Genomic DNA, 15,532 nt, shown 5'->3' on the forward strand with positions numbered 1-15,532 from the left:
TCAGAATCGCGGGACGAAGTTTAGAAACGGTCAGGCTCCCCACGACCTCACACGTGTGGCTGCGACCACCCAGGCCGGCCTGGGGAGGTCCGCAGAGGCGGCAGTGTTCCCACCTCCATTCACCAACAGCCCGACCGCAAGCAGGTCCCCACTTGTGACCCCATAGGTGACCCTACCTGTTGCCCAAGATGGCGCCTCCTAAGACACTCGGGCCAGAGGGGACTGGCTGGCTGTCGGGGTGGGGTAGGGTGGGGGGGTGGTGGTGCGACTCTCGATCTCGGGGTCGTGGATTCAAGCCCCATGCTGGGTGTCGTGATTGCTTAACAAGTGATTATTTTAAAAAGACACATAAATTAGAGTTTATGGGAAAAGTTTTAAACATTTAATGAAAAAAACTCCAAGCATTATTTACACATGGGTAAGAAAAGTGGCCTGTCGTGGGGACTGCGGCCGAGCTCACGCAAACCCTGTCACCCGGAAACCGCCCCCAGCACTTCCCAGGGAGCACGGGGCAGGCGGGCATCCGCGGGTCGGCGCGGCGGGTTCCTCAGATCAGGTCGGCCACTGAGAGAGAGAAAGGCACGTGTGAAAGACGGATACAAGCGGGATGAAAACATAAGCGGAGCACGAGGCTCGCGATGGATTCTCACGCACAAGACGGGGTGGGGGGGGCTCACCGTTCATGGGCATCTCGTCGATCTGGGTGGAATAGTACTGCTCAATGTCTCTCAGGATACGGATGTCGTCATTCTTCACAAAGTTGATGGCCACCCCCTTCCGGCCGTAGCGGCCCGAGCGCCCGATTCTTTGAGGACAGAGCAAAACCCCTTCAGTACCGGCAGCAAGGGAGGGGCAGGACACCCGCCAGCAGGCCCCGGCGCCCGCCCTACCTGTGTATGTACAGCTCTCTGTTATTGGGCAGGTCGTAGTTGATGATGAGGGACACCTGAGGGACGTCCAAGCCCCTGGCCCAGACGTCTGTGGAGATGAGCACGCGGCTGCAAAGACAGAAGGGACTTGAGGCCATCGCATCAGTCACGGAAGTTTAAGACTGGCTACGAGTTGGAAAGGCATCCAGTCACCCTCACACCGGCCCCCGCATCCCCCAGCACACATGCGGCATCCGGGACAGCACCAGAGACCCGTTCACGCGCACCGAGACAGAGGATTCCGGTACCTTCCACAGCACACGTTTAACTACATAAAGCTACCCCGTATCAACACCTGGGAAAGACACCTTCCCTCCACCTGGAGGAGTGCGGGCTGGCAGCCCCAGGGCCCTGGTGCGGGTTTACAGTGCGATCAAACTGAAACGCGCCTCACAGCCGTGTCCTGCAGCCAGGACAGGGTGGGACACACCACGGGCCGCCACGTCCAACACGGAGGCCGCCAGCCCGCCGGCCCACCGAGCTCGTGCGGTGGGGCTGGCTCAGAACGAGACGCTCTTTAAAGCGTAAAATACACACGGGGTTTTCAATGCTTAGTATAAAAAACCCCAAATACACCTTAATTAGTATTTTTAATGCTAATTACGTACTGAAAATGCTGAAATAACATTGAGTTAAATAGTGTATTAAAAATCAACATTGCATTTCTTTTTATGTTTCAACGCTGGTACCGGAAAACCTCCGATGCGGCCCGGCCTCTACATATCGCTGGTCTAGAAGCATTCCAATCAAGGGAGAGCAACACGGGAGAAAGGAGTTGAAAACCAGACCGGGAGGTGTCGCTGCCACACAGTCACCTGCAGCCGCAGCCCCAGAGGCAGGAGAGGGAGAGCGGGAGCCCAGCCACGCGGGGGGTGGGGGGGGGGGGGGGGAGCCGGACGCCTACCCAACGGGAGGAAAGACGGGAGCCACGCGGAGACCCGTCAGCACAGACCCTGCTGAGGCCGCACGGGGAGGGGCAGGGAGACCCGGGGAGCTTCCCAGAATTCCACATCAGCACAGACCTCCTTCGAGAGGGGGGAGGAAACACTCCGAGGTGAAGCACACACCCTGTCCCCAAACCAAACACGAAAAGATGTTCTTCAAGGAGAAGGAAACTTCCCAGACAGGAGAATAACAAGATGGGAAGAACGTGTCTGGATGTGCATAAATTCTATCACATAAAGCAAAGACGTCTTGTGGAGTTTGTAATATCGTAAGTCCCGTGGCCACCACCCCGAAGTGCAGGGGGCACTGAAGTCTCTGAGGTCTGTGCGGGGCAGGGACGACGGCCCGCGTCCGGGCGGGCGGGGAGGACGCAGACACAGCGCTGGACGTCCTAGGAGGCTAAGTAACAAAGCACAGACGACTCCAAAACAGGAACTGGGGCAAAGGAACGAGGATGAGAAATNCGTCAGGATCTGCCCCGAGCATGAAGCCTGCCTAAGATTCCCTCCCTCCCTCCCTCTCTCTCTGCCCCACCCCTGCATGTATGCATGCTCTGTCTCAAATTAAACTTTTTAAAAAGAAATCAAAAAAAGAACGAGAGATAAAATACATGGAATAGATATTAATTCAAAAGCGCACATGGCAGCGTCGCCACTAAACAACATGGCCCGAACTACTCTGATCGCGAGACCGTGACCAGCATCAGGCAAAGCAGCAAACCAGGAGCCACTGCGAGCTGTGTGCATGGAGCACACCTGCAGCTTCCGGGGCCCATGTGGGGCAGGGGGGGGCAAGTGAGGGGACCTGGTGGGGACACCCACCCTCCAGGAGGCTGTGTGGGCCTCCCGCAGGACTGCGGACAGAGGGACGCGTCGTGGCCCTGCGGGAACGCGGCAGCCCCGCACCAGCCGCACGGCCCCCGGACACAGCAGGGCAGGCGGGGCCTCAGAGCTGCGCCCACAGCGCCCTCGATGCCGAGACGGCGAAGACAAGCCGAGGGGAATGTGCAGAGGGTCCGAGACACAGCCAGCAGCCAAGCCTCCGGGGCACGGCGACCACGGCGCTCGGCCCGCACACATGTGCAGAAGTGAGCGTGCGCCGAGCAAAACCAGACATGTTACGGGACGAAGCCGCAGGCCCTCCGAGCACAACTACAACCCCACCACTGAGGGATGACCAGCAGTGAAGACCCCAACCCACCCCGCAGAGGCGGTCACGCTCCCCCCAGCAGTCCCCCAACCCTGGAGGGCAGGGGCTGGGCCGCATGCGGGCAGGGCAGCCGGCCCACCTGGCGCCGGAGCGGAACTCCTTCATGATGGACTCGCGCTCCTTCTGTGGCATGTCCCCGTGCATGGACGAGACCGTGAAGTTGGCTTCCCTCATCTTCTCTGTCAGCCAGTCGACCTGCACGTCAAATCAGCAGACACCACGTAAGCTCAGAAACCAAGCCGGAAGGCGTGGGGGCCCCGCTTCAGTCTGCAGGGCCATCGGCAGCACCTCTGGGGCCCCCGCCACGCAGATCAATCACGGGGCGCCGTGGCTTAGGTCACAATCCCATGCGTTCGTTTGGGCTGAGCCCTGCGACAGGCTCTGTGCCAGGAGCTTGGAGCCTGCTTGGGAGCCTCTGTCCCCCTCTCCCCACCCCTCCCCCGTCTGCTCCCGGGTCTCTCTCAAAATAAACCTCTGGGAAAAAACCCTCAGCTGAATCTTTCCTAAACGCGTAGGACACGGGCTTGCCTAGCACATCGGGGCAGACTCCTCTTCCTGGTTCCCTGTAAGTGTCTCAAGGACAAAAAAAGGCCACCTCGCACTTCATATCTGAAATTCAAATCTTCTCTGCAAGGTGACCGACTCCTGGGCTGTCCCGTCGCCTGCACGAGAGCGTCACTTGGGAGCCTAGGAAACCGCAGGCCCGGGCCCAGCTAAACCCACGACACCTGTGCCTTCCGGCCTGGGACCAGCACGAACACCTCTGTGCAGGTTCACTGGCCACGCCCACCCGTTCCCTTCTGAGCCACCAGAGGTGGGTTCCAAAGAGAACCAGTCTTCAGTTTTTGCCGTAAGGATAGTGCAGAGCTAGGGTGCCAGGGGGACTCAGGTGGATGAGCCTCTGACTTCAGCTCAGATCATGATCTCACAATGGATTCAAGCCCCACGTCGGGCTCTGTGCTGACAGCTCGCGGAGCCTACAGTTGCTTCAGATTCTGTGTCTCCCTCTCTCTGCCCCTCCCCGCTTGTGCTGTCTCTCTCTCAAAAGTAAATAAAATGTTAAAAACAAATTAAAAAAAAATTTTTTTTAATGTTTTCTTTTTGAGAGAGAGACAGCGTGAGCAGGAAAAGGTCAGAAAGAGAGGGAGATACAGAATCTGAAACAGGCTCCAGGCTCTGAGCTAGGTGCCAGCACAGAACCTGATGCGGGGCTGGAACCCACAAACCATGAGATCATGACCTGAGCTGAAGCCAGACGCTCAACCAACTGAGCCACCCAGGCGCCCCAAAAACAATTGTTTTTAAAAAAGGCTACGCAAGAGCCAAGGTGGCTGCGTACCTTCCGTTTGGTGTTGCAGAAGATGACAGCCTGAGTGATGGTCAGCGTGTCGTAGAGGTCACACAGGGTGTCGAATTTCCACTCTTCCCTTTCCACTGCCACAAAAAACTGCTTGATGCCTTCGAGGGTCAGTTCATCACTGGAAACAAAGGCAGGTCCTAGGAACTCATTCTTCCACCAAGATTTAAAAGCACGCACAAGCCTCACACCGTTCCCGGCACCGGTTCGGCCCACAGCAGCTCTGCCCCTCCCGGGGGGTCAACACCCCTCCCGCACAGGCCTAAGCAGCCTGGGCCTTCAGCCACTGGCACACCTCGTATTACACGTTTTACTCCCGCAGAACAATGGACAAATACCATCAGCTGTTGGAATTGCTGAGCCAAGGGAGAGGGCATGTATAAGAGCTGGCTTTTCTTTTTTCCAGATTTGGTTGTTAAGCATCTCTACACCCAACATGGGGCTCAAACTCACAACCCGGAGATCAAGAGTCACATGCTCCACTAACTGAGCCAGCTGGATGCCCCAAAGCTGGCTTTCGAAAAAAGAATATAAAAAAAACTTTCACGGTTTAAGACCCAAACGCAAGCCACGTGGTGTGTGCGTGCGGCAGGAGAAGCGCGGCACTCTTACCGCTTCACCAGGATGCGGATGGGGTCGGTCATGAACTTGTTGGTCATCTCCAGGATCTCGTGGGGCAGCGTGGCGCTGATGAGCACCACCTGTGTGGCCGGGGGCAGGTACCTGTACACGTCGTAGATCTGCTCTTTGAAACCTGGGAGAAAGAACGAGAAGCAGAGAACGTGAAGGCCGCATGATTTGACACAGAGTTGCGGCTGGGAGGTGGCCGGTTTCACGAGGAACGTCTTCCACGGAGCCGGGAAGTCCACGCACCCCCCCTTCTTGGCCGTCTCTGGGGATCGTGGCCCCACCCTGACAGGCCTGGGTGCCAGAGGCTAGGAGCAAGGGAAGCCCCAGGCCTGGGCCATCACCACCTCAGACGCCTGCTGGTGGTCGCCACCCCTGCCCGGCTGCTGTGAAGATGTGCGTCCCATGTGGCCAGATCTGCCACATAAGAGAATGCAGGGATCTGGGTTTGTAGAGAACCACCTCCCAGGTGGAAAAATCTCCCGCATACGTGGGGTCATCAGGGTGCACGTGGTCAAGCACACCCTAATCAGCGGGACCTGGCCCAGGGGCCACTAGCACCATGGCCTCCGTGGCCCACGCAGGGTGGGGTCAGCAGACGAGCGTGTGAGAGTGCCCACGCTGGCATCCCCGGCCTCCAAAGCCCCTTAACAGACTGCGAGGCTACGACCCCACGAACGACAGAGCCCAAGACCTGCCCTTGTAACAAACCCCAGAGCACAAAGCCGCCACCTAGAGAGCTCACTGTGAGAATGGTCACCCGAGGGGCCTGCAAGGAGCCGCCCGCAGGTGACGCTTTCTCAAAGGCCAAGACAGCAGCCCGAGGGCGCTGTGGTACTGAGTACTCACCTGGAAGGCAGGGCCTCTGGGCGGGGCGGGGGGGNGGACCCGGACACCAGGGACACCAGGAACACCGGCGACAGCCTCAGCTGCGCCACCACTTACCGCCAGGAGAGAGCACTTCCTTCACCCGGTGACCCCTGGCGCGGAGGCAGGGACGGAGGGGAGGGCGTGCAGGCAGCGGAGGCCTGGGCTCTAATGGGCCCTGGACTCAGAGTACCTGTCGTGATGGATTACCACGTCCCCATCCTAACACCTCGGCCGCCATCCCCAAGGGGGCATCTCATATCTGTCCCCATACATCTTGATAGAAACGCGTGAAAATCCTAAGTACGTGTCAAGTCTGAAAATTTACCTTAAAAACATAACTGGGAGAAAGATCAGCCTCAGGTACCCGGGTGACTCAGCTGATTGAGCGTCTGACTCTTGGTTTCTGCTCAGGTCATGATCTCATGGTTTGTGGGATCGAGCCCCCACATCGGGCTCTGTGCTGTCAGTGCAGAGCCTACTTCAGATCCTCTGTCCCCCTCTCTCTACCCCTCCCCCACTTGCCTGCAAGCACACACTCTCAAAAATAAATATTAAAAATTTTTTAAAAACGGGAGGCGGCTAGCTGGCTTTGCTGGCTGGGTGTCAGCTCAGGCCATGATCTCGCCATTTGTGGATTTGAGCGGGACTCTGTGCTGACAACACGCACCCTGCTTGGGATTCTGGCCCCTCTCTGCCCCTCCCCCTGCTCGCTCGTTTGCTCTCAAGATAGGTGAATAAACGTTTAAAAGTACGTAAATAAATACAGTAACTTAAATTGGAAAAAGAACGTGAAAGCCTGTGCAACGGACAGAACCTCCAGACAACACAATGCCTTGAGGCCACAGCCCAGCCTCCCTGACACAGCCGGGCCCCCACAATGCACAGCAGGCATCTCGATGTGCCCCACCTCGACCGCGGGCCTCCCCATCTACGCCAGCCCCGGACGTGCGGGGAGCGGTGGCACAGCCATCCCACCCCCATGGCGGGAAGGACAGGGTGCAAGTTCTACGCTGGTGGCTGCACCTGGGCCGGGCACTTCAGCTCACCCGGACAACACCTGCCTTAGCTCCTCATGCCCACCTCGTGCTGTGAAAGCGCAGAGTTAAATGTTGGCAGGAACTGTGACCATTACTCGTACCTTTATTCAACATCTCATCGGCCTCGTCCAAAACCAACATCTTGATAGCGCGCGTCCTCAGGCTTCTGCGCCGAATCATGTCTACGGAATCGCAGTTAGAAGTAATCAGACCTCAGGCTACGAGGAAAGGGCCATCCCGGCTGGTTTTCACGGCATTTCAGGGACCGCTGTCCACCTCCTACACGTCACCCACGTCCAAACTCTGTGACGCGTCCCGGGCCGTTTAAGCACCGCGTACAACGCTTCTCATCACAGACTCTTAGAGACAAAAGCGCTCACCGAAGACACGCCCGGGGGTGCCGGCGACCACGTGCTGCCCGTAGTCCAGCTTCCTGATGTCCTCCCCCACGTTGGTGCCGCCGATGCAGGCGTGGCACTGGACGTTCATGTAGTCGCCCAGGGCAAGCAGTCCCTGGATTCAAACAAGGGTCACGTTCGTGCAAAGTCAGAGACCTCGCAGCTTCCCTAAGATGAAGGTCATTTCTACTCCAAAGTAAGACGACCACCGAGAAGTATTTATTCTATTCTTTGCACCGTAAGACTACAAGATGACCCGTTCTCCCCCTTCTACTCTCTGTGCCAAAATGAAATTGGTTTTGCTGGTTTCTTAGTAGAAAAGCAACACACTTCAATTACAAAATACTCCAGAAATACATAAAATTTATAATCTTGGCCACCCAGCGTTAATACTAACACCTTAATGTATATCAAGCCTTTACAGTGTTTTAGGTATAAAAACAAAAACCGTTTAACTAAAACAAATTTTTTGCTAAAAAAATCGCAATTCTAAAACTGCAAAAAGCTAGTAGAATCACAGTAGTGATGCTAAAGATGACTTAATATTGGGATGCCTGAGTGGTTCAGTCAGTTAAGTGTCCAACTTCAGCTCAGGTCATGATCTCACAGTTCATGGGTTCAAGCCCCGCGTCGGGCTCTGTGCTGACAGCTCAGAGCCTGGAGCCTGCTTCGGATTCTGTATCTCCCTCTCTCTCTGACCCTCCCATGCTCATGCTGTGTCTCTCTCTCAAAAATAAATAAAACATAAAAAAAAAGTTTTTTTAAAATAAAAATAAAAACGATTTAATACAAATAAGGAATTCACGTAACAAACGTTAGAAATCAGGAAACAAAATGAGAGGGAACCAACACACAGGATTAGGTTCAATCCCCAGCCAGCCTTTACCACCAGACTAGAAAGCAATCATGGCGAATATGGCGTCGCCTCTCCCAGCCTCACCTTCTGGATCTGTACAGCTAACTCTCTCGTTGGAGCCAAGATCAAAGCCTGCGTTTCACGAACCTGTTAAATGATGTCAGAAAACAGAGAATCCTCAGCATTTCCAAGGCAGACTGCACCGGTTCAGATGCAGATCTCTTTGGAACGTTAGCTCACGCCAGCCACACAGCTGACTCCGGACGAAGGTGAACGAGCCCGGATGCGAGGTCAAGTGCGAGCCCAGCAATCATGGGTTTAATGGGCAGGACTGCTGCTTGCAGACAAGAAGGTCCACTAATGGATCTCTCGGTTTAAACGGCAAGGAATTTATGACAGAGGATTAGGTAGCTCCCTGTTAGCGTGCAGCTGAGAAGCTCTTAAGAAATTAGCGGAGTAGGTACAACCAGGCAGACAGGCTGCACAGCCGTCCTTTTTGAACGCGGCAGGCGCGGGGGCAGGGAAGCGCCGCCGCCGCTGCAGGCTACCTGAATATCCAAGCACTGGAGGACGGAGATGCTGAAGGTGGCCGTCTTGCCTGTGCCGGACTGAGACCTGTTCGTGGAAACAGACCGAGGGTGTGAAGGGGGCTCCCTGCTCCCACTCACGGCACCCCCACCACGGCAGCGCCCCGAGGAGGGGGCTGCGGGAGCCGCCGGGCACCTGCTCCACCTCCCGGGGCGGAACGACGCCTCAACCGCAAGGGCGGCTCCGCGGTGTGACCAGAGGCGGCACGGCAGGGTCTGCAGCCCCGACGGCTGTTGCAGGCGGCAAGAAAGGAGAGATTCCCCTTTACATAAACCTAATTCTTTCCTGTAACTTTGGACTAAAACCAGCCTCCAAAATTATTTCTTCTCGGAACCAAGTCTTTAAAAATAATGCAGGGGCGCCTGGGTGGCTCAGTCGGTTAAGTGTTCAACTTCAGCTCAGGTCATGATCTTGCAGTTTGTAAGTTCCAGCCCCGCGTCAGGCTGTGCTGACAGCTCAGAGCCTGGAGCCTGATTCAGATTCTGTGTCTCCCTCTCTCCCTGCCCCTCCCCTGCGTGCACTCTCTCTCTCTCTCAAAAATAAATAAACGTTAAAAAATAGTAACAAAAATTTTACAAAGGCAAATGGGAGCTAAAGGCATTAAGAGAATATTATAAACCATTCCGCATGCCAACTGACAAGTAAAGCTGGCTAAAAACATGACAGCTTTCGAGAGTAAAGGACAGAACAAGAAAACAGGACACCCTGTGGCTAAAGTCAAGGAAAGGGTGACAAACGGTGCTCCCAAAGCACTCTCTGCACTCAGCTGACTGACTAGAGCCTAACCCCGTTTTGGGCCAGGGACGTACTGAGCGATGACGTCTCTCCCTTTAATAATCTGCTTGATGGCTCGCTGCTGGATGGCTGATGGTTTTTCAAAACCTGCAAAAAGAAACAAAGTTCTAACCTCATGGTTACAACCATAACCAGAAGCTCCTCGGGGCCCAGACGGTTTGTTAAGCCCCCACCTCTACCCCTCCTACCCCAGAGGCCAACACACCGAGGGGCAAATAGCTGCTGAATGAATCGGGATGAGCTGTGTTTTTATACGCACAGGGATCTCATCTGTACAAAGTCTGTATTTAAAAAAACACCGTTGCAGAATACTGAGATCTCAGTTAGATTACCCAAAACCCCCAAACGTTAGCGGTGGCGCTCCTGGAGAATGGGTGGGAGAGGCTCGCCCTTTACTTCAATTTCTTCCGTCTGTTTACAGTCACCTGCAGTGCTTTCTATTCTTTTGCGTTACTTTTTAATACAAAGAAGGAAAATGAGCCCAGTAGCTTGGCAGCAACTTCTCTTCCCTCTCCGTATCGGTCTGTCTGCAGGCTGTCTGAGCGTCTACAATGCATTTACTCTACTGCCTGGGTCGTTCTGCAGGGGTCTGCGCTGTGCCCCCTCACTCGTGAGGCTGCTACGTGAACTACAACACCATCCCTCTGCAGGACCGTTACCAAGGAACGAGGCTACTTACTCTGAAGGAGTAAAAGTATTTTCCAAGTAAACGAAAGTTTAGTTACCAAAAACAAAAGTTTTAAGTTGGGGCAGTTTTTTAAAACACAGTACAACTTCCTTCTAACAAAGAACTGTAAGAGATGACTTAAAACCCTCATCGTGCGGCACCTGGGTGGCTCAGTCAGTTGAGCGGCCGACTTTGGCTCAGATCATGATCTCGCGGTTTGAGTTCAAGCCCCGCATCAGGCTCTGCGCTGGCAGCTCAGAGCCTGGAGCCTGCTTCCGATACTGAGTCTCCCTCTCTCTCTGACCCTCCCCTGCTCACGCTCGGTCTCTGTCTCTCAAAAATAAACAAATGTTAAAAAAAAAATTTTTTTTAAACCCTCGTCGTGACCAAGCACACGGCTGGGAAACTAAAAACTGTTTTGGGCAGGGATGTCCTGAATGTCCGAGGCAGGGAGGGCTGTCAGCCTCACCGCCAGGCCCGGACACAATGGCACTTCTCACCTCCCATTCCCTCAGCACCCTCTCTTTGCTGGCTAAACTGCAAAGACTGCTGAACAGAACATCAAAGACTGCCGGGTGAAAGCCAGCCCAGTCCCAGGCATTAAGCACAGACGCTGATCACTCCCGTCTGGACCCCCCACCCCAACTCTTCCCAGGCTCCCAACTCAGGCAACTGCCTCCAACTGGATGGCTTACAGGCCCCGGAGATGCACCCGGCCCAAGACAGAGCTCCCTCCTCCGCCTCCCTCCTCCCTCCCGTGCTCCCCACCTAAGCCAACAGCAGCACTCCCACCAGTGCTCACAACACCCANACCGCAAATCTGACCTCTGTTTAAACCCCTCCAATGGCTTTCCGCTGCACTTAGAAATAAAACTCAAACTCTTCACCACCTCACACTGCACTCTGCCAGATCTGGCCCTGTCTGCCCCTCCAAAGTCGCCCCTGGGCTTCCCACCACGGGAGGCTTCTTTCCGTTCCTGGGATGCACGGACTCAGAGCCGCAGGGTCCTGACAGCAGCTCTGCCCTGTGCCGGGTCCTCTCACAACCGGCTCCTTAATCCAGACCTCAGTTCAAACATCAGCCCCTTCCGGGCGCCTCCTTACCTACCAGCTCCGCTACCCCCCAATCACAGCCATCACCCCTGCCTGGAGCGGCCTCGGCTCCAGGCACGAGCCTGCCGCGTTCGTTGCCAAACCCTCAGTGCCCAGAGCAGCGCGGGCACGAGCCCGTTATCGAACGCCTGAGTGGCTCCCAAGTGCCCGGAAGCCTTCCCAGCCTTCGCTGGGCCGAGCACCGTGCTNCGCCCCGCCGCCCCGGACCGTAGGCGTAGATGCCGCGCAGCAGGTCCTCCCGCAGGCCCATGGTGTCGAACGTGGGCGTCACGTCCACCTCCTCGCTGGTCTCGAATTCCACCTTGGTCATGTCCTCCTCTTTGAGCAGCCGCTTCCGCGCAGAGCCCGAGGTCGCCATCGTGGCCGTGGCCGCCATGATCGCGAGTCGGCTGAGAGCGGAGCGCGCGCCGCACAGGAAAGCGGAAGCAGGGCCCCCCGCGCCGCCGGCGCCAGGAACTGACGCCACCGCGCGCGCGCGTACGAGCGTGCGTCGGGCCGCGTCTCGGGTGGGGCGGTGGAGCTCCTCTTCACGAGAAAAGGGAAAGGGAGGGGGCCTCAGGGAGAGAGGCGGTGCTGCCGCTGCTCTCGCGAGGTTTGAGCTCCCGCGGGATCTCGCGAGGGGCGGAGCCCGCCCAACCCCCTATAAATAGGGCCGAAGCGTCGTGGAGCCGGTATCTTCTGGGATGTCGTTTAGGCCGAAGCTTCCCGCGCTCTGGACGCCGGGCCGGGGGACCCTGCGCCCTGGCGGGCGGGTGTGGGGACGCCCACCAGACACACGTACCNCGCCCTCGTTCCGCTGAGGTCCCGGCGGGGCCGAGGGCGTCCGCTCGGCGCGGGGAACAGGCCGCCCCTCCGCGTCACGGGCCCCCGATGGAAAGGGACTGCGTTTGGAAAGCCTCGCTGCCGGCTCCGGTTAGGGGGCCGGGTTAGAAGCCGCTAAGGAAGAGCCCCTGCGGGGTCGAGTGTGTGAGGGCACGGCCCCCGGGCCCGTGTGCGCTGCCAGGAAGGGAACCGCCGAGGCCTTGGCTTTTGTCGCCCTGTCCACACAGCCAGGCCTGCACCTGACCCTAAACTGGCCTCACTCGCCCCTGGAGCGGCGTCACCCCCCGACCTGGCTCCGTCCTCTGTGCATTTGATTTCGTGAGGCTGACACCCCCTTTCCCGTCGGTGGCCCGGCTCGCATCCTGGGCGTGTCTCTCCTCCACATCCGCGGTCTCTTTCCGAGGGCGCTGGACGCTCTCCTGCCGTGAAGGTTAACTTAGTTGCACGTGGATACTCGTTTCTTCCAGGAAACCAGACCCTGTAAGTGCAATGGGCTGCGGTACAAGTGACCCCCCGCCCCCCGAAGCACCCTCCCTGAGGGCAGCATATGTCCAAGCTCTACAAGATAGTTGGTCTGATAAACATGCCTCTTGAGCGTGCGGGCGTTAGTCAAATACTCAGTATTTCGAAAGCCGACTTTCTTAGACTTTGAAATCGTGTGCATCTTACAACACAGCACAGCTTGCAATCCTGTGTACAACCACAGAGGGCGCTGCATGATCCTTTGTGGAGAAGACCTAGCAACTTCTATTTTATTTCACTGTAAGAAAAGTGTGTAAAATATCTCCGTAACTTTTATATTGACTATATGTTGAAATGGCTATCTTTTATACTAAGTTACATAAAATGTCATTTCAATTAATTTCACTTATTTTTAATCCCAATTATTATTTTTAATGCCTATTTATTTTTGAGAGAGAGAGAGAACAGCAGAAAAGGGGCAGAGAGACAGAGAGACACAGAATCCGAAGCAGGCTCCAGGCTCCAAGCTGGCAGCACAGAGCCAGACATGGGGCTCGAACCCCTGAATCCCAAGATCATGACCTGAGCCGAAGTCAGACACTCAACCTAGTGAGCCACCCGGGTGCCCCAGCTTCTAGAATGTTTTAATCACACTGCATATGATATCCCTATTGGACAATGCTGCTCTAGGTACTTAGCACGTAAAATAACCTTGGCAGGACACGGGGGAAGAGTAAATAGAAGACTTACAAACCCTGACATCAATGAGGAGAGAAAAACTTGCATTCCTACTAAGTGCAAAGGGGAGAATTGCCTCTGTGCCTGTTCGGAGATTTTTCACCTTATTTACGATCCACCTTGACTTGTCTTTCACCTTTACACTTTCATAGCATTTAATGTCAGTGTCCTGGCAATGCTCTTTTGCTGAGTTTGAATACACATCTTAAAAGCCAGTAACTTTTCAACGTTTTAGGCCAGCGTCATGAAAAGGACAGGAGGTCGGGGTGGGAGGGGGACAGGAAGAGCAGTGCCATCTCTCATAAGCCGTGCTCTCCAGACAGCGATGGGGAACAAGGCAAACTTGATCTTTGTCCCTGAGGTTCATATAATCAGATGGGATGACACCCTCCCCCAAAATATAGCGCGTGAAGTGAGGTGCAGGACACAGCTGTGCACGTGAACATCACAGGCAGGTCCCCCTTGGTGGCCAGGAGGCCTCTGGGAGAATAAGGAGGGTAAATCCACTCTAGGGAGCTTGGAGCTGGGAGTGGGTTCCACTGATGACGGCCGAGTGTGTTTTTATTACGTGGGACAGACAGCGCTTGGTAAGTGCAGCCAGGGAAAGAGCCACCCTCAGAAGGTGTTCTCCTTTGTTCGTTTGTTTGTTTTTTAATTTTTTTTTTTAAGACAGTATGAGCAGGGGAGGGTCAGAGAGAGAGGGAGACACAGAATCAGAAACAGGCTCCAGGCTCTGAGCTAGCTGTCAGCACAGAGCCTGACGTGGGGCTCGAACCCACGAACTGTGAGATCATCACCTGAGCCGAAGTTCGACGCTCAACCGACTGAGCCTCCGAGGAGCCCCTCAGGAGGTGTTCTCCCGCTCCAGTACTGCGCTAGTTTTCACAAAGCCTATGCGACGTGCGCCAAAGGGCCAGTCGGATCTGAAGCGCATTTTGCTTTATCACCAATAGCAAATATAACTAGTTGGTGGTGTACTGAGAACGTGCCTCAGTGACTTGCTTTGTTGGTTGGCATATGGGCTCTACGTCACTGTGTTGTGTTGGGCGTAAGCGCCTGCTGACGAAGCAAGAATTGACAACCCAGGGGCGCCCGGCGGCTCTGTCGGTTGAGCGTCCGACTTGGGCTCAGGTCATGGTCTCGAGGCTCATGAGTGCGAGCCCCGCGTTGGGATCGCCGGCTGGCTGCTGTCAGCGTGGAGCCCGCTTCGGATCCTCTGTCCCCCTCTCTGTCCCTCCTCTGCTCCTGCTCTCTCCCAAAAATAAACATTAAAAAAGAAGAAGAAGAACTGACTCCCAGCTTGGCCATCAGTGCACATCTCCACCACTCGAACATGCAGACTAATGTTTCCACTCTTACTGGACCCCTCGGTTACGATGCCAGCTAGAAGGTGCCGGCTAGAAATGGCTCCACTCTGAGTCCCCTAAAAAGTGGATTTCGATGGCTTCTCACCCCCGGGGCCCTGCATCCCACGCCTTCCTGTCCCCACAGGGGACCCACCCATTCTGTACCCCCTCTGTCTCCTGCGCCTCACTTCCCACACCCTTTATATTTGGAGGAGAGAGGCTACCTTCCCCAACTAGACTAACGTCAGGGAGGGCAGGGCCCAGGCACGTAGTAGGTGCCTGGGGGCGTGGAGCAGGAGGGAAGAGGAATGCAGGACGGGTCTGGCGTTCAAGAGCCCCCTGAGCTCATCCCGGAGCTGTGGGGAGCCTGGAACAGATCTGTGGGCCACACCACAGGAGCCCACCTGCTGCTTTCTCTGTACCTGTGTTAGACTCGCGGTGGAGACAAAGTGGCTTGTCTTGTCCAGGGGCAGCCGGAGGTGTGGGTTAGCGCTGCTGGGCTGGGCCGGGCTCCCATGAATCATCACCGAAGGAGCTGATGCCCTGAATCCAAGGGGCTGTCCCCAAAGATGGACTTCCTGCCAGGGAGCTCCGCCCACCCCACTGTCCCTTTCCAGGAGCGGGCCTCTCTCACTAAGCTCCCACCCGCACTGGCTGGAGCCTGGACTACACGCTGCCAGCGTCCGGCACTTGGGCAGCGGAGGTACTGGCGCACAGGGGGCTCTGTTCCGGGCGCTGGGTTGGCTGGTGGGCGGGGTGGACAGCAGTGCCTG

At 56.0% G+C, this 15,532-nt stretch overlaps 1 protein-coding gene across 1 annotated transcript; it reads right to left on the minus strand.

Annotated features, from left to right (window-relative positions):
- Positions 1 to 359: 359 nt before the first annotated feature.
- EIF4A3 (eukaryotic translation initiation factor 4A3) lies at positions 360 to 11,826 on the minus strand. The gene is made up of 12 exons (XM_077755237.1): positions 11,599 to 11,826; positions 9,626 to 9,698; positions 8,777 to 8,843; positions 8,313 to 8,375; positions 7,355 to 7,487; positions 7,076 to 7,156; positions 5,053 to 5,194; positions 4,423 to 4,561; positions 3,163 to 3,278; positions 891 to 998; positions 678 to 805; positions 360 to 564 (listed from the first exon to the last, which is right to left on the minus strand). The coding sequence occupies exons 1-12, from the start codon at positions 11,765 to 11,767 to the stop codon at positions 548 to 550; spliced, it is 1,236 nt and encodes a 411-aa protein (XP_077611363.1). The 5' UTR covers positions 11,768 to 11,826; the 3' UTR covers positions 360 to 547.
- Between the last annotated feature and the right edge of the window lie 3,706 nt (positions 11,827 to 15,532).

The sequence above is a fragment of the Crocuta crocuta genome, unplaced genomic scaffold, assembly GCF_008692635.1.
Source record: "Crocuta crocuta isolate KB4526 unplaced genomic scaffold, BGI_CrCroc_1.0 scaffold50, whole genome shotgun sequence".
In the NCBI taxonomy this organism is placed as follows: Eukaryota; Metazoa; Chordata; class Mammalia; order Carnivora; family Hyaenidae; genus Crocuta; species Crocuta crocuta.